Source organism: Populus nigra, chromosome 15 (genome assembly GCF_951802175.1).
Source record: "Populus nigra chromosome 15, ddPopNigr1.1, whole genome shotgun sequence".
NCBI classification, from domain to species: Eukaryota; Viridiplantae; Streptophyta; class Magnoliopsida; order Malpighiales; family Salicaceae; genus Populus; species Populus nigra.
The window spans coordinates 8,714,410-8,730,646 of NC_084866.1; the positions used below are offsets into that span (position 1 = coordinate 8,714,410).

Below are 16,237 nucleotides of genomic sequence, written 5' to 3' on the forward strand. Positions count from 1 at the left end.
AAAAGAAAAAGTTTTAAATAATAATAACAATAATATTTCAAGAAAAAGGAATTGAAAAGAATTGAAAAATTACAATCAAGGATGAAAATAAGAAGAAATATGAAGAAAAGAGTTGAAACTGGCTAAAAAAATGAAAATTAGAAAGTCAAAGATGAAATTGGAAAAGATGCCAATTTAATAGAATCAGGGGTGAAACTGAGAAGAAATTGATAGAAAATGGTTGAACTTGACTAAATAATTAAAAATTGAAAAGCCAAGGGCCAAATTGAAAAAAAAACCAATATTGAGGGACCTAATTTAATGTAATCATGGATGAAATTAAAAGAAATGAAGTGAAAAATGTTGAAATTAGTCAAAAATGAAAGAATAAAAAAAACAAAGACTAAAATGGAAGAAGCAGCAAACTATAAAGACCATTTAAAAAGAAAGAAAAAAAAATAAACTCCCCTTTAATGAAACAATGAGTTTTTAAATCAAAAGGAAAATAAGGGAGCCAAAGCACTAAAACAATGTTGTTTTGGTGTATTGCTAAAACAATTTCTTCTTCTTCCTAAAAAACACAATGTAGGTTTTGTTTTTGTCCTTATTTCTTCTTTGTTTTGGGTGACCTATGAAATCTTGTTTCTTTCATCCAGGCATCCTATAAAAGTCAAACAACACCCCACTCCCCTTTCCTACATGTGTCTTCTCACTACTAGAAAAATAAAAAATACTGATAGAATATTTTATTTATATATAGTGAAGATTTCATTTGTGGTTTTCAATATTGTCGTCAGGAACTTGATTATTGAGTTTTTTTTTTTTATCGATCTCTACCTTTAAGAGTTGAAAAACGTCAAACTATGGTTAAAAACTAACAAGTTATTAAGGAACAAAGAATTAATCAACTCTATTTTTAAAAGTTGGTTTGATATAACATCTAAGTTAAAAGGCACCAATATGGAAAGATCCGAAAAAAAAATTGAAGCCAACAAAAAATTGCTACAAATGGAGAAGGTATATACTGCGAAAATGTAAATATAATAATCTCCAATTGTGAGCATACTATTCCATGAAAAAAGGCAACAAATTCCAAGTAACCAAATACTGTCATAAAAGCATACTTTCTCTTCATTGAAAGGTGCATAATAGAAACTTCTTCAAGAACATATTGTACCCTGCATTAAAGTTTTTTACTTGAATCATGTTAGTTTAATATATTTTATAACCAAACGATTAGTTACACGTGTCATTGTTATATTCATGTAAATATATATTTATTATTAATAAAAACTTAATTTATTTTTAATATTTATATAATATAATATTAATGAATCTAATATTTGATTTATGAATCTAGAGTAAAGATAAAGTTCTTGTGACAAAAATATTTTGCAAAAAAATTATAAAATTGTTATAACTATGAGATTCTTATTGCATCAAAGAATTATTCCTAAATGTTCCTGATCGATGTTCTCTTAAATACTTGATATTTATTAGAGTCGTAAAGACTAATACATATTATGTTTTTTTTTTGCTTTATGAAAGGAAGCAATTGTTCTCATAAACTGAGATATAAGGGATATCTAGAATTAATATGTAGTTGTTTGTCTTAAAACATATACACTGAAATGACCTGCATGAGAATTTCATATGGAAAGATCATTTATATCTATGAAAAGGCTCACATGACGGTTATGTAAGTGATCTTTAGACTTGATATTACTAAGTTATCTTATATAGAGAATGTTATGCTTTGATCATATTGCAAGTTATCTTAATCGAGGTGATGAATGTGCATACATTGGGTATAATATAAATTACATGAAGGTACTTGAGTGATCAAGAGATATTTCATCACACTGTGAATTAAGAAAAATGTTTTATTTGCTCTCAAATAATATTGACTAAGAAATTCTTAGTCAATGTGGAATGAGATTTGAAAAGGGTGTAACATCATATTTAAATGATCAATAACTATTATGTAAGAACAAACATGATTTAACATGACAAACATACTCATGATTTAATGTTTAATCAGAATATTATTAATGAAAGAATATTAATTACATTGAGAAACCGGTCACTGAAAGATTAAGTCAAACCACCAATGATTTTTCTAATATTTAGGGAATCATGACACGTTGCGAAACAATATATCCAATCTTTAAATATAAATTAATCAAATGTTAAATTGATAATAAATTAATTAATTTAATTCTATTTAATTAGAATGAGAATTTATATTTGAGCTAACATATTATGAACCTAATGGGTCACACACACATTAAGAATCATTAGTCAAAAATTAAATTTGAATAATTAATCAAGTTTGAGTTGATTGAAAATAATTTTAGAAATTAAGCACTGCAATATATTTAATTTAGGGATTATAGTTATAGTTTCTAGAATAATCAAGTAAGGACTTAATTGATTAAATTTCTAAAATTATCATAGATATTATTTAAGGGGCAAATTGATATTTTGTTAATTTATAGGGTTTTTTAAATTTATCTATAAATAGTAAGTTATTCCTTCTATTTTTTTGGAGTGGTTGTCTGTTAGACAGAAAAACTACGTGAGTCACATAATAGAGAGTTAGTACTCTAGGCATAACAATTCATCTCTCTTAAATAGAATTTTAGAAGATTTCTCACTGGTGGTTCATATAGATTACCGTTGGAGGTCGGAAAATTGAACGACCCGTGATTTGCAACAACACGACTTTTAAGAAATTATTCAAATCGAAGAAAAATAGATTTTCAAGTAATAAATCCCTAAATAATTTTGAATTTTTTTAATAGAATTTAAAGACTCCTAAATAATTTTATTTTATTATTTTTGTTATGCATATAAAATTTAAAAACCCAACAAAACAAATAATTTATATCGAACCTTAAGCCCAGCAGGAGCTTCGCTTCCGTGCTGCCATAATTGCATGCTTTCAAATTTTCACTCTTTTTTTTTTTAATGAAGGTCGAGATATTATATTAAGCTTGAGTGTAATTTTTTTTTATTTTTTTTTTATTTTTTGTGTAATTTCTCACAACTATAACGTTGAGTTGCATCATATTGTTCCACGGCAACATCATGAAAATAACAGTGCATTCACATTTTCTTGCATTGTCAAAGTCACAAGGGAGGCGCACATAATGGAGGAACAGAGCACATCAAAAATTAATTAATTAGTTTGCAGGCAAAATCCGTTGAAGCCTGCCTGCCTCCCTCACTCCAATAAATTATTTAACCTTTTCTGTCAATTCCTACTGCCAACCACACTTGGAGACAACTAAAAACATAAAGGCCGTCGTACACGTGCCGCCCCACAGAGCATTCGGGCCACAAGGAGGAGGTTGACAGGTTGACTGGCATTTAAGGGCTGTCAAAGTAGACAGGTTGTTGGCAGCTAAAAAGAACTATCTACTGATTAAATATAGCATTCAATTCATCTACAGTCACTTGAAAAATATTATTTCTTAACCCAAAAAGAAGAAGAAGAAGAAGAAGAAGAAGACGAACTCAAGTTTCTAAATGAGAGAACATGTCAGCAGTTCATTTATCCAATGAGCTTACAGCTTTCATTTATCCAAGAAATTGAAAAAAATATATTATATATATATATATATAAATACATACACCTTAAAAATAAGGTGTATCTGAGACTCAAACAGGTATGATTCTACACAAGTAAAGTGACACGTGGCAAGGAGACTAACGCCATTCCAGCCACAACGCTTTCTCAACGTTTAAGCACCGCTCTCATCAGCTGGCATCTGACCACCCATCATGCCAAAATTGTTGGCATGTTTGGGCCTCCACTCGGTCCTTCCCCTCACGATCTCAGCACCATCCTCATGTCGCAGCAAATGTTGACACTCAACTTTACCAGGACCGCCCAAATTTCCAATGCCAGCGCCAGATACAGCAGTCAAGGACTGCAGCACGCTGTCCCTGCCACACTCCCTCCTGTACTCCAAAGTAATGGCAGCTAGCTCATGACTCTCCAGGATTGGGGGAGGAGCGCTCTGCAACAAACCACCACCATAACGTTAGGTGAACTAAAAATAGCAGGGTGAAAAGCTTGGGGAGAGAAGCGGACTAAATCAGTTTTAGTAGCACATTTGACTTTTCTCCTCTGACATAAACTGGAATGTGGTCAATGTTCCAAGAGGAAAAAATTCAAAGCTGCCAGACCACTTGTTTTTTCTATGCAAGCAAGGACGGAATTCGACATTAAAAATTAGCACCACCATGTGCAATGAAAAACATTAAAAATTAGTACCACCAGGTGGGTCTCCTTTCGATGGTATAAGCCGAGATAGACATTAAAGTTGACAGGTTATCAAGAACGAACAGGGTTGCGGTGAGGCACGCATTATAAAACCAGAACAATCATTAAACTCGGACTAAATTAGTGTTTTACATTCTGGCTGTCAGTTAGAGCTGGCTGCTGGGCCGATCACACGGATTATCCGCAGGTTGGTTTGCTGCAAGCAAACTACATTCTATTTTTAATATTTGATTTAGCACCGTCAACAAGTTCTATATTGAGTTGTCATATACAGGCAAGAACATGTTCATGAGATCAAAGTAAGCAAATTGCCATGCAAACATTAGAGGTCAACAAAAATGTCAACCAATGCACGCTCGTAAAACTTTATTTGTTGAATTAAAACCAAAAGGGCCAAGTTTTGACTGAATACCAAGCACAATTAGCCTTCCGGGAAGGATCTCTCTCACTTTCTGTCCAACCATTTTAATGAATTGTTGTGCGATTGCAAATTAAAGAAACCAAAACAAAATAAAATATAAAATAAAACGTGAGTGAGAAGAAAACAGGCAATGATTAAAAGTTCAAACTGGAATATTTTAGGATGCAGAATATACCTCAAGGATCCAGCCTATGTATTTCACATTGTTAACATGCTGGTTGACATCTAAATCATTCCATCTAGGCTGTGAATCAGAGAAGACGTATAACAATGATCACAACAGGCGAGTGGATTATTATAGGTAATAAAACCTTCAGTGAAACTAACCACACAAGTTTTGGCAGATCTACTTACAGTTAGGCCTTTGCGGATATAGTCCGCCGTCTTGTCGTCAAGTTTTGGCAGTTTTGTGCCGTCCTCATTCACAACAGGATCAGAATTCAGAAAATAAGGCTCTATTTCACCTCGAACATCTTCAGGAATTTTAGATAACCTCCTTGTCACTTTATTCATCATCACCCACAAACTGAAAAATTTCAAAAACCAGAAGTTTAAAATCGATTAATAAGCAGAATGAGGAAGCAATTGAAAAGCACAACAAAAGAATGGCTCCAAACAGTTTTCTACCTGGAGGCTCTTGTAAGAGTTTCACCAGTTTTAGCATCACGTACAAGCCAATCACGGCGCATACCATTCTTTCCTGATGCACTCACCCAAGTATCCACATGGACAACATCACCCCTGCAAGACAAAATAAGCCCTCTATTAGGTATTAGCATCAACCCAACAAGAACTAGTGCCAAGGGGTCAGGTGCCAGCTAATCACCTGGAACAAAATAAGCCTAAAGATTCTCATATGGCGTAGAAACAACTTAGCATTACAAAGAATGCTAACAACAATATAGTTTACACTGTATAAAAACAACGCATAAGGTCGCAGATTCTTGCATTAGATAGAAATAATGCAGATTGGATTATGTCTCACCATGTAGGATAACGATCGACTAGAATCTGCATTCGAGTTACCACCCATATCAGGTTCCTTTTGGACATCTCTGGGGTTGAACCAAATCCATCTCCAAGAAGCCCAGCAGTCTTAACATGATTAAGTGCTGTTTCCTGCAGCCAATGAAAAAAAATAGAAACTATTCAAACTAGTGGAGAAAATATAAACACCTCCCAAAATAACTTCGAAGTTTTTTTATCTCCAAGAATAAGAGAAAATTTGAATACATAACCATACTTGTAAATGGTTCATCAACGTCTCTATAGACGCAGTACGATCTGCACCAATTTCATATGACCTAATTGAGAAATTTTGGCTAAAGACAAGACCATCTTGGACAATTCTTCCAATACCAAAGGGATCAATAAGCATGTCAGCCCGCTTTGGTTTCCAATCAAGCATCATCCACTGCTTTTCTGCTGCCAAAAACATGGTTGTAATTGCAGCAAGAAGCATGCTCCAATCAGGTAATTGGTTGATAAATGTCCGGGGTGCCGGTGATGAGACAACATCCTCCTTCTTCGCAGTTTCCACTGATGCTGCCAAGCCAACTGGAGAGCCATTTATCTTCGGAGGAGCTTGGGCATTTGCCTTAACCTGCAAAGCTCCAGAGGAAGGAGATTTCGATTTGATTCCTCCCAAACTTGCAGAACCACTACCAACCTTGGAGGACTTGGCATCTCCAGGTGGTGAAGGAACTGGGAAAAATGATGAAGTAGCTGCTGTGGCAACCATGACGTGATTGTAGAACCAACAAATCAGCTAGAGCCTGAAGATTCGATTGAATCCAAATTTTTTTAAAAAAAGTACAAGCAATCTTCTTAGAAAACACCTTCCTGCAACAATCATAAACAACACGTTGATTGTAAAAATGAAAATTACAAGGTACAGATGGTAGCCCAAATAAGTAAAAGAAAAGAACAGAAGTCCCACTTTCATGGATAAGCAAGCATGATAAATTTCTATCTCTATTTGTAAATGGGCTTCCCGGCCTTCAGTTCTTTTTTTCTTTCTAAAATTTGAAGAGTCAGTATATATTTATTTTTTCTTTCCCAATAGAATTAGAAGAAAAAAGACCAACAGAGCCTTAAAAGTCCATACGATTTTCTTCATCTCAAGAATGAAATTTACCAGATTCCAAAACGGGAATTAATTTTCCGATCACAAAAAGAAAAGGAGCAGAAAATTTACCAGAATCCAAATGGAGATTTAAAAGAAAAATTCCGGTTTAAAAAGTATTTACATCTAACGTAATAATGATGGAAAGAAACAAAAATACAGAGCAGATCTGACCATAAAATGACAAATAATAGTTACGACATCAACAATAACAACAAGACGCTTTTACATTCTACAGAAAAACACAAACAAAGTGCGAGACAGAGATAGACGGCGTTTGGTTGCAGAGAAAATGCAATAAATTGTTTAAAGTCTAAAATCAGATCTCTCCGTTACATTTCAAAAACCTCATTATCCTCTCATTGCATGAGCATCGGAGAAACCAAACAAAAAAAAAATATAGCAGTTACCAGATCAACAATAAAATAAGGGATAATGAAGGAAAATCTCCACGTCCGTACGCACCTCAGAGGAGAGGGAGAGGGAGAGGGAGAGGGAGAGAGGCAGAGCAGCTCAACAAAAACAAGAAAATTTGTTAGAGAGGAAAAGAAGAGAAGGGCTATAGCGCCATTTAGGATCCAAAAACCCCTTGATTCTCTCTCTTTCCCGTATCTTCTAGGAGCTTTCGATGACCTTTCTTAGGTTTCTTTTTCTGCTCTGGGTTTTTTCAGCCTTCGTTGTGGTTTCCGCAAAAGCCAAAATGTAAAAATAAAAAGAATAAATAAGAGCGAAAATAAGTAAGGTTCGAGAGAGAGAGACAGAGAGAGAGAGAGGATTTAGGGCTAGCGGCTTAGTGGATGGTAGGGAGTGCTGGCTTTATAGATAGATGTCCACCTGGCCCCTGCCGCCCCTCCTTCAAAATTCCCATTTCCCCATCGCTTCCGCATCTTATTTACCTTTTTGCCACCCTATCCTTATCCTACTATCATTTACTATATTTTAATGGGTTAACTACGCATTAAAGGTTTACTCAATTTTTTCATTGAATTTATTCTTTAAACAATTATATTTTATATCCCATTTATAAATTCATAACACTTCCAATCTTTATTCTAATATTAAAAAATATTAATGAAAAAATATCAAATTATTTACAAGCATATTAAAATAAAAAAATTACCATTAAAAAAAACTCTTTTTTATACAAAAAATAAAATCTCAATTATTAATATCCACCATAATTATCACTAAAAACATCAATTTTGACCAACAATTTTTCTCTTTTCCACTCTCTCTTCCATCTTCTCTATAACATTAAAAGTGTATTTAAAAGTATTTTTACGTGTTTTAAAAAGTGAATTTGACATGAAAAAATAGTAAATTGTTTTTTTTATGTTTTTTTGATAGTTTTGATGAGTTAATATTAAAATATATAAAAAATCTGAAAAATATTTATATTAATATATTTTCAAGTGAAAAACTATTTTAAAAACACATTGTATCCTAATCTCAAATTCACACTCAACCATCCATTATTTCATTCCCTTTCCTTTCAAAATTTGTTTAACATTTTTCTATATTTTTATCATTAAAATAAAATATATTTTCCTTGTATGAAGCCATAAATACTTGATATTTTTATCTCTTTAGAGTATACCAAACACAATAAATGAAATCAAACTCCTAATAAATTGTAACTTAAGCTTATAAAATTCAAGTATATAGGCATTAACTTAGTATCTCTTTTGGTTCTGGACCATATATCAAAATCAAACATCAAAGCTTCAAAGTTCAACTTCTTATAATTTTTAAACAAAACTCATTTCCTGTTACTAATTTGATATAAAACTAACACACTTTCCATTTTAACCTCTTAACTACCTAAAATAAGTATAATTTTTCTTCTTTTAAACTTCGCTACTAATTATTGTTTTTTTCCTTCTACAATGACACAAATTGTAATAACCCCCACATAATGATGCACAAGATAACCAATAAAAAGTCATAATAGTCATGATGTGTGTGTATATCATAACCTCAGGTGTACTCCTTTTTATCTATTAAAACTATCCATAACCGTCCACATATATATCTTTCAATCTAAACAAAATCACAACCAATTTTGCAATACATGAATATAGTAGAATCACTTAAAAGATCAAAACATCACAATCTTATATTTAAAATGAAAAGATGAAATCCATTGTTATTAATATGGTTTTACCATAAAAACACAACAATCCTTATAATTCAACAAATATGTTTATTGTAATCTTCTAAGAAGTAGCATGAATACCATAAAATATAGAAATCCTATAGCTTATTGGAGATTGATAAAAGTCCAACAGCTAAATGAAAACATTCAGGAAATCCTATAGTCAAACAAACAAAACTAAAGATCGTACAACTAATATCACGTCAAACTAATTTGAGGAGCATATAAAAAACCTATCAAAGATAAACATACTAAAATTCAGAATAAAAGTTATATCATCACATCATGGCATTAATAAATCATATATATATTTGAAATACATTCACAACTCCCATAAACTTTATTGTTACTTCCGTTGCAATAAACATTTTCCTTTGCACTCATTAGTAATAGTAATTCAACAATCAAACCTATACTCCAACAAATAACATATAAACCCTAACCTTTGAGCTAACATTTTTCATATAGCATTAGATTCACAATGTTGATTCCCAAACAAGAATACCTAAAGGTAACTTAACATTAAGGGCATCATATACAACCCTTTATGACCTTCATTTGAGTTACATTAATATGAACAATAACCAATCCTTGGTTTCAATTGGCTTTTATGTCTAAGGTATATGTTTGACACCTTCCTAGTCTTCGCTCATACAGTTAATTAAAAATTGTCCATTGCCTTCACTCTTGTGATAGGTACATTAATTTTACGATCAAGCCTTTATTTTCTCATGGCCGAATTAAAGTTTACAACTTTAGGGCTTCATTCTTGTGGTCAACTCCCATGCATAAAATGCATTCGTCTTTCCCTTCAAGGGATTTGACCTTAGCCCTACACATGTGGCCGACTATAATGCATACAACCCATATGTATATTTTTTTTTTTTGCAATTCAAATTTATTTAACAAAGCCTCATTCAAGGGGATTGACTTTTCATTCAACAACCCAAGCATTTTATAAATAACAACTTATCAATCTAAGCCTCGCTTATGTGGTCAACTTAATACACAAAGCATTTATTTAAACTAATATCCACATCAAGATTTAATGAGTCTTTATCATTCCACACAATCATAATATTAAGAATAACAACTTCTATTAATTATTGTAAATTAAAAAAATTAAGGTGATAAGCACCTACATGTTTCTTTCGTTGGTCCTATTCCACTTGCTTAAGGTCCTACAGCCAATACATCTCCAGCATGACACTAAGTCTTATATGACATTCTCTCCTAAAAAATATTAAGAATTCACTTTTCAATATTCTTTTAACAATTCATATACTTATTACTCATGAATACATGTATTCTTATATCATTACACATAATTTTTCAACTTTTAATGTTTCAACTTATGAAATGCTATCAAACAAGCTAATTCCACGCATACACACGTATTATGTTTTTTCTTTTACACAATAATCACTCATATTCCTTAAACAACCAAAAATACAAAATCAAGCTACCATAAAACAGTAGCCAAAACGGTTTCACTGAAAAAAGGTTTGACCATTTCTTAAAGTGGCTAGCTCATTTTTGCTATTGGAAAATTCTCCCATTTGCCTTTTATTTTAGCTGAAATCTTCACCCTTATAACTAACTTGGGTTTTACCTTTAAGACGAGTCCCTGAATCATACAAGTTACACACGTAACATACCAAAAGATGAATTTTTAAAAGAACAACACTTAATTTCCATAATTTATAACATTCAATAACTTAAAGGAACTTATCTTTCCTTTTAGTTTTTCATGTATAACTCAATTTCATCACAATCCTAGTGTTATACAATCATAATCATACATAAGATCATATATAGACTACACCTAGAACTTTCTCCTAATTAGCCGGGCTTAATTAGGGTTTTTACCATTGGATTTTTCTTTAATTTGTGGTTTAATTCTCCTAATTACTTTTTATTACATCATTTTTTTCAAGAAATCTCTATAAAATACAATAAATCTTCCTTAATTTGTTTGAACCCTAATTTTACAAACAAAATTAGGGCTTTTCCTTTCCTCTTCAAAATTAAGTAAAGTATAAGAACAAGAATGTTAAAGCATCATATCGATTAGTCTTTTTCACATGATTACTTTTTGAATACTTGATTTATTTCCCTTTCTTTTTTAATTCTTTCAACTTTTCCTTAATTTCCTTGAATACTCTATTATTTTCTTGATTCTTGTGTACTTAATTTCCTTTTCTTCTTAAAGTGACAGCTCCTTTCTTTTCTAAAAGACAACTATTACTCTTTTTTTTCCTTATTTTTTAAAGGAGGGCTTATTTCATTTTTAACCCTTAAGTTTCCTACTTTCTAATTGGGGTCCTCCCCTCCTAGGTGAATATTAGTGTTCAACCCTAATCCCTTTTTCTTTATACAATTTCGGTTGTCTTTCTAGTTATTACTATTACTATTATTATTATTATTATTAGGAATTTTACATTCTTCCCTCCTTACAGAAATTTCATCATTAAAATTTACTTTTCTTACCTTAGTCATCGAACAATCTTGGATGCTTTCTTTTCATCTTGACTTCTCTCTCCCATGTTTCTTCCACAACTAAAGTTCCTTCATAACACTTTTACTAAAAGAACTTCCTTATTCCTTAACTCCCTTTATGTTCTATACACAATCCTCAAGGGCTTTATTTCCATTATCAAATGTTCTTGGATCTCCATTGAAACTTATAGTAATACCTAAGAGGGATCTACCATGGCTTTCCAAAGTAAAGACACATAAAACACATCATGCACCTTCAACATCATTAAAGGAAGTTCCAATTGATAGGCTACTAGTCCAATTCTCCTCATGACTTCAAACGAATATATGTACCTCGGTGCCAATTTACCCTTCATTGCTAATCGAATAATATTTTTCCATAGGGCAACCTTTAGAAATACCTGATCTCCCACCTCAAACTCCAAGGGTCTTCTTCGATTGTCAGCATAACTCTTTTATTTGTCTTAAGCCATCTTCATTCTTTCCTTAATCATTTTAAATTTATCTATATTAATTTGTACCAATTCAGACCCCAATAATTTCTTATCATCTACTTCTTCCCAACATATTATGGTGCAACATTTCCTTTCATATAATGCCTAAAATGAAGCCATTCCTATTGTAGTTTGATGACTGTTATTATAGGTGAACTCCACTAAGAGTAAGTGATCTTTCCACTTTCCTCCAAACTCCAAAACACAAGCCCTCAATAAATCCTCAAGATTTTGTATAGTTCTTTCCATTTATTCATATATTTATGGGTGAAAAGTAGTGCTTAACTTTAATTTTATCCCTAATACATGTTGAATGCTTGTCTATAACCAAGAGGTGAACCTTAGATCCTGGTCGGATACAATCATTATTAGCACCCTATGTAATCTTATCACTTCATCTACAAAAAAAACTTTGCAATTTTATCAAAAGAGTCAAACATCCTCATTGGTAAAAACAAAGCAGACTTGGTTAATCGATCTACAATCACCCAAATGATAGAAATATAGACACAATTAAACTCATATAGATACAACTTTACAAATTAATGACAAATGCCTCTTGATGATAGGAAAAAAAATAGACATAACTATTTTAATAGAGAGTAATGTTACCTAATAAGTCTATGGATTACACAATGAGTTCCAACTTGGTTTATCCTTTGAAATATGGTTATGATTCCTGAAAAATGTTATCACGTGGTAGCATTTAGATAAATGTTGAAAGGATGCACGCTACCTAGATTGACTAGAGATAATCTATTTTGAAGCTCATCTATTCAAAGTGTATTCTACCACATGAATGTGGGTGATAAAAAAAAATCATTAATGATGATAATGTATTTCTTTCCATGATCAAGCCTCGATGATTACAAAGCCTTGAAATGATGGAGAATCTCTGAAAATAGATTTGGTCTAAAAGGATAAACCTAGTCATATTAGTTAAAGAGATGTTGAAGATCATTAGCCAAAGATAATTATAATGGTTTTCTTCAAGAATCTAGGAAATGTTATCATATTAGAGAAGCATGGCATAATTGAGGTATAACTTCCTGGTTACATAAGTACCTATAATGGTTGCTAGAAATATAAAGGAGTTGGTTGATAAGATTAGATAAGCTAAAAGCCATTTACTGGGAAGAACGTTAAGCATACAATGATGAGCCTTTACTACAAGTAATGTGGTGTATGTCTAAATGATTTGACATTTCCATAAAGATTGATGATAAAATATGCTTGAAGAATACGGTTTAACTAGGGGTAACGTCATGACTAATTTGTAATCTAAAATAAGGTCGACACCAGAAAACCTTTTGATAATTGTTGGCAGAATGCACACAATTAATCAAGGGGTGATTTTTGAAATAATCCAAGAAGTTGAATAATTTATTAAACTCCTTCATAATGAGCAAGGAACACCACACTAGGGGTTTAGTCAAGCTTGATATACAATGAGAGCAGTAATCACTATGGACAGTCTAAGAAAAACACTTACATTCAAGTGAAGTATTGTTATATGGTAAATTCGAATGAGATGGTGAATCAAAGGATTGAGAAGGCTTTAGATGGCAAGTCAAGGCACCTTATAATGATGAAGCATTGAAGAGAGGGGCATATATTTTAAACCAGGTAAAGATGCATACACGTCATCCAACCCCTAAACATTGCATACATGTTTTTAAAATCTTACATGAAAAATTCATAACGAAATTAGTTGAAAAATAATCATTGAGTAATGATAGCAATGGATCTCAGTTTCAACCTTACAATTAGGAAGAGGAGGAGAGAAATCTTGCCATTAGAAAATTCTTGGTTTTTTATATCGAAGAATGTCAAAATGTTTAAACTTTACGATCAGGAAGTATCAAATATCAACCCTGCAACCAAAGTGTTTCAGATTCAATCAAGATGTTTTTGGATAATTCTAGTTGAAGGGAATCAATAGATTGAGATTTCAGGTCAATTGAGCTAAAACACATGAGTAACTGAGATAACATGACTCTATTAGAAAAGAGTTGCATGAGAGAATAGCTATGAGAATATGGTTCTCCTAGAAGACAAAGATTTTAGTTCTAGTTAGAGAGGATCGTCAGACTAGGATCTCAGGTTAAACGAGCCGAAGAAAAAGATTTTGGTTCTGGTTAAAAAGAATTGCCAAATTAGGATCTTAGGTTGGCTAAGCTGAAGACAAAGGTTTTGGTTATGATTAAATGAGATAGCTAGATTAGGATCTTAGGTTGCTAACGTGAAAACAAAAATTTTAGTTTTGGTTAAAGGGGATCGCCAAATTGGGATTTCAAGTTGACCAAGCTAAAGACAAAGATTTTAGATCTGGTTAAAGGGCATCGACAGATTGGGATCTTAGGTTAACTAAGCTGAAGATAAAAAATTTGGTTCTAGTTAAAGAGGATTGCTAGATTGGGATCTTAAGTTGACTAAGCTAAAGATAAAGATTTTGGTTCTGGTTAAAAGAGATCATCAGATTGGGATCTTAGGTTGACTGAGCTGAAGATAAAAATTTTTATTTTAGTTAAAAGGAAAAACTAGATTGGGGATTTTAGGTTAATCGAACTGTGAAACTAAAGTTCTAGTTGAAAGAAATCGCTGAGATGCAGAAGTACATGTTAGCTGAACTGAAAACAAAATAACCAAAATGAAAGAATTCATTCTTGATTAGGATAACATTCTTCACAGCTTAAATATTCACAAAAGAATAAGGCTATAAAGGCAGCTTAACACTCAAGATTTGAAAGTAACTTGCATAGACTTGTTTGAGTAAACTAGGAGGATGAGCCGACATGGGTGACCACCTCAAAAAGTACAACCCTCAGCAATCAAGAAAGGAGACCATGAAGAAATAAGGGTCTATATTTCAAAAGGCATGCATTACATATGGTTTAACCTTAAAATTTTGAAATAGTATTGGCGCAGGATTCATCAATCAAGAAGAAAGGCGGTGAAATCTATATAGGTGAGCGGAAACTGAGAAATGACAAACACATCATATCCATAAGATATAGATAACTAAGGATATAAGACAAGTTACTCGTTTTAAGAGCTTGCCATTGAAAGGTATTTTATTTTTAATTTTTTTTTTAAAGGATCTGATGTAGATTCTAATATTTAGAATTTTAAAAGGGTAAGTCGCCCATGAAAATTGTCACCTATTAAAATAGACCAATTTCAAGAGAAACATGGATGCTTATTTAGAATTTAAAAGGGTAAGTCGCCCATGAAAATAAATCAATTTCAAGAAAATATGGATGCTTGTTGAAATTCTTTTTAGAATTTAAAAATGATAGTTGCCTGTGAAAATGGACCAAAACTTTTGAATTTCAAAATAGGCAAGTCGCGTATGAAAATAAACTAATTTCAAGGAAACATGATGCTTGTTGAAATTCTTTTTAAATTTAAAAAGGGTAAGTTGCTAGTGAAAATAAATCATTTTCAAGGAAGCATGAACACTGACTAAAAATCTTTTCAGAATTTAAAAAGGGTAAGTTACTCGTGTAAATAGGCCAAAACTTTTGAATTTTAAAATGAGCAGGTCGCCTATGAAAATAGATTAATTTTAGAGAAGTATGGATGTTTGCTGATTTTTTTTTAGAATTTAAAAAGCGTAAGTCGCTTGTGAAAATAGGTTAATTTTTGGATTTCATAATGGGTGGATCACCCAGCAAGTCAAACAAACACTTTTTCTTTACAAGTTTATTATGCAAAACCTTGATGAGATTTTGCCTCGTTAGCATTGTAAAGAGAAGACATTTGTTGTTCCCTATTTCTTACCACACATAATAATAATAATAATAATAATAATAATAATAATAATAATAATAATAATAATAATAAATATGAAAAAAAGCCTAAGAGATTGCCCAGATTGGTATTTGAGGGCCAATATGACAAGTGAAAATGTTAGAGGACAAAATGTATAAGATTAACAAAATTGACAACCCAATTCTGCTTAAGAAAAGGCCCCACTAGTGAAAATATTTTTATCTAAGGTAAAGAAACATAAACTTGAATGAGTAAGGACTCAATAAGAATTTTAGAAGGCTTAATTAGTTTTATTAAGGACTTAATTGCAATAAAAATTAGTTTTTGAAGTCAATTTGGGTGTTAATTGGAAGAAATTAAAGTTTGAAGGTCTATTTGAGGACTTAATTGCAGATTCCCAATACCAAGAACCAATTTATAAGTGGTGCGTGATTGTAGTAGCTGAAATTGACCAAATCATGGACCAAATTGAAATCAATTGATATTTTAGTGATCAATT

General features: G+C 31.9%; 1 protein-coding gene across 1 annotated transcript; it reads right to left on the bottom strand.

Moving 5' to 3' along the window:
• Positions 1 to 3,503: 3,503 nt before the first annotated feature.
• On the bottom strand, positions 3,504 to 7,615 carry LOC133674317 (palmitoyl-acyl carrier protein thioesterase, chloroplastic-like). Its single transcript, XM_062095362.1, has 7 exons — positions 7,282 to 7,615; positions 5,935 to 6,533; positions 5,677 to 5,810; positions 5,319 to 5,432; positions 5,046 to 5,217; positions 4,867 to 4,935; positions 3,504 to 4,004 (listed from the first exon to the last, which is right to left on the bottom strand). Exons 2-7 carry the CDS (start codon positions 6,430 to 6,432, stop codon positions 3,726 to 3,728), a joined length of 1,266 nt encoding a protein of 421 aa, XP_061951346.1. The 5' UTR covers positions 6,433 to 6,533; positions 7,282 to 7,615; the 3' UTR covers positions 3,504 to 3,725.
• Positions 7,616 to 16,237: the final 8,622 nt, after the last annotated feature.

Coding starts and splice junctions, on each gene's coding strand:
- LOC133674317 (XM_062095362.1), bottom strand. CDS start 6,432: ATGGTTGCCACAGCAGCTACTTCATCATTTTTCCCAGTTCCTTCACCA. Junction 5,811..5,934: donor CGTTGATGAACCATTTACAA/GTATGGTTATGT, acceptor CATTGGCTGCAG/GAAACAGCACTTAATCATGT. Junction 5,433..5,676: donor GTCGATCGTTATCCTACATG/GTGAGACATAAT, acceptor TTTGTCTTGCAG/GGGTGATGTTGTCCATGTGG.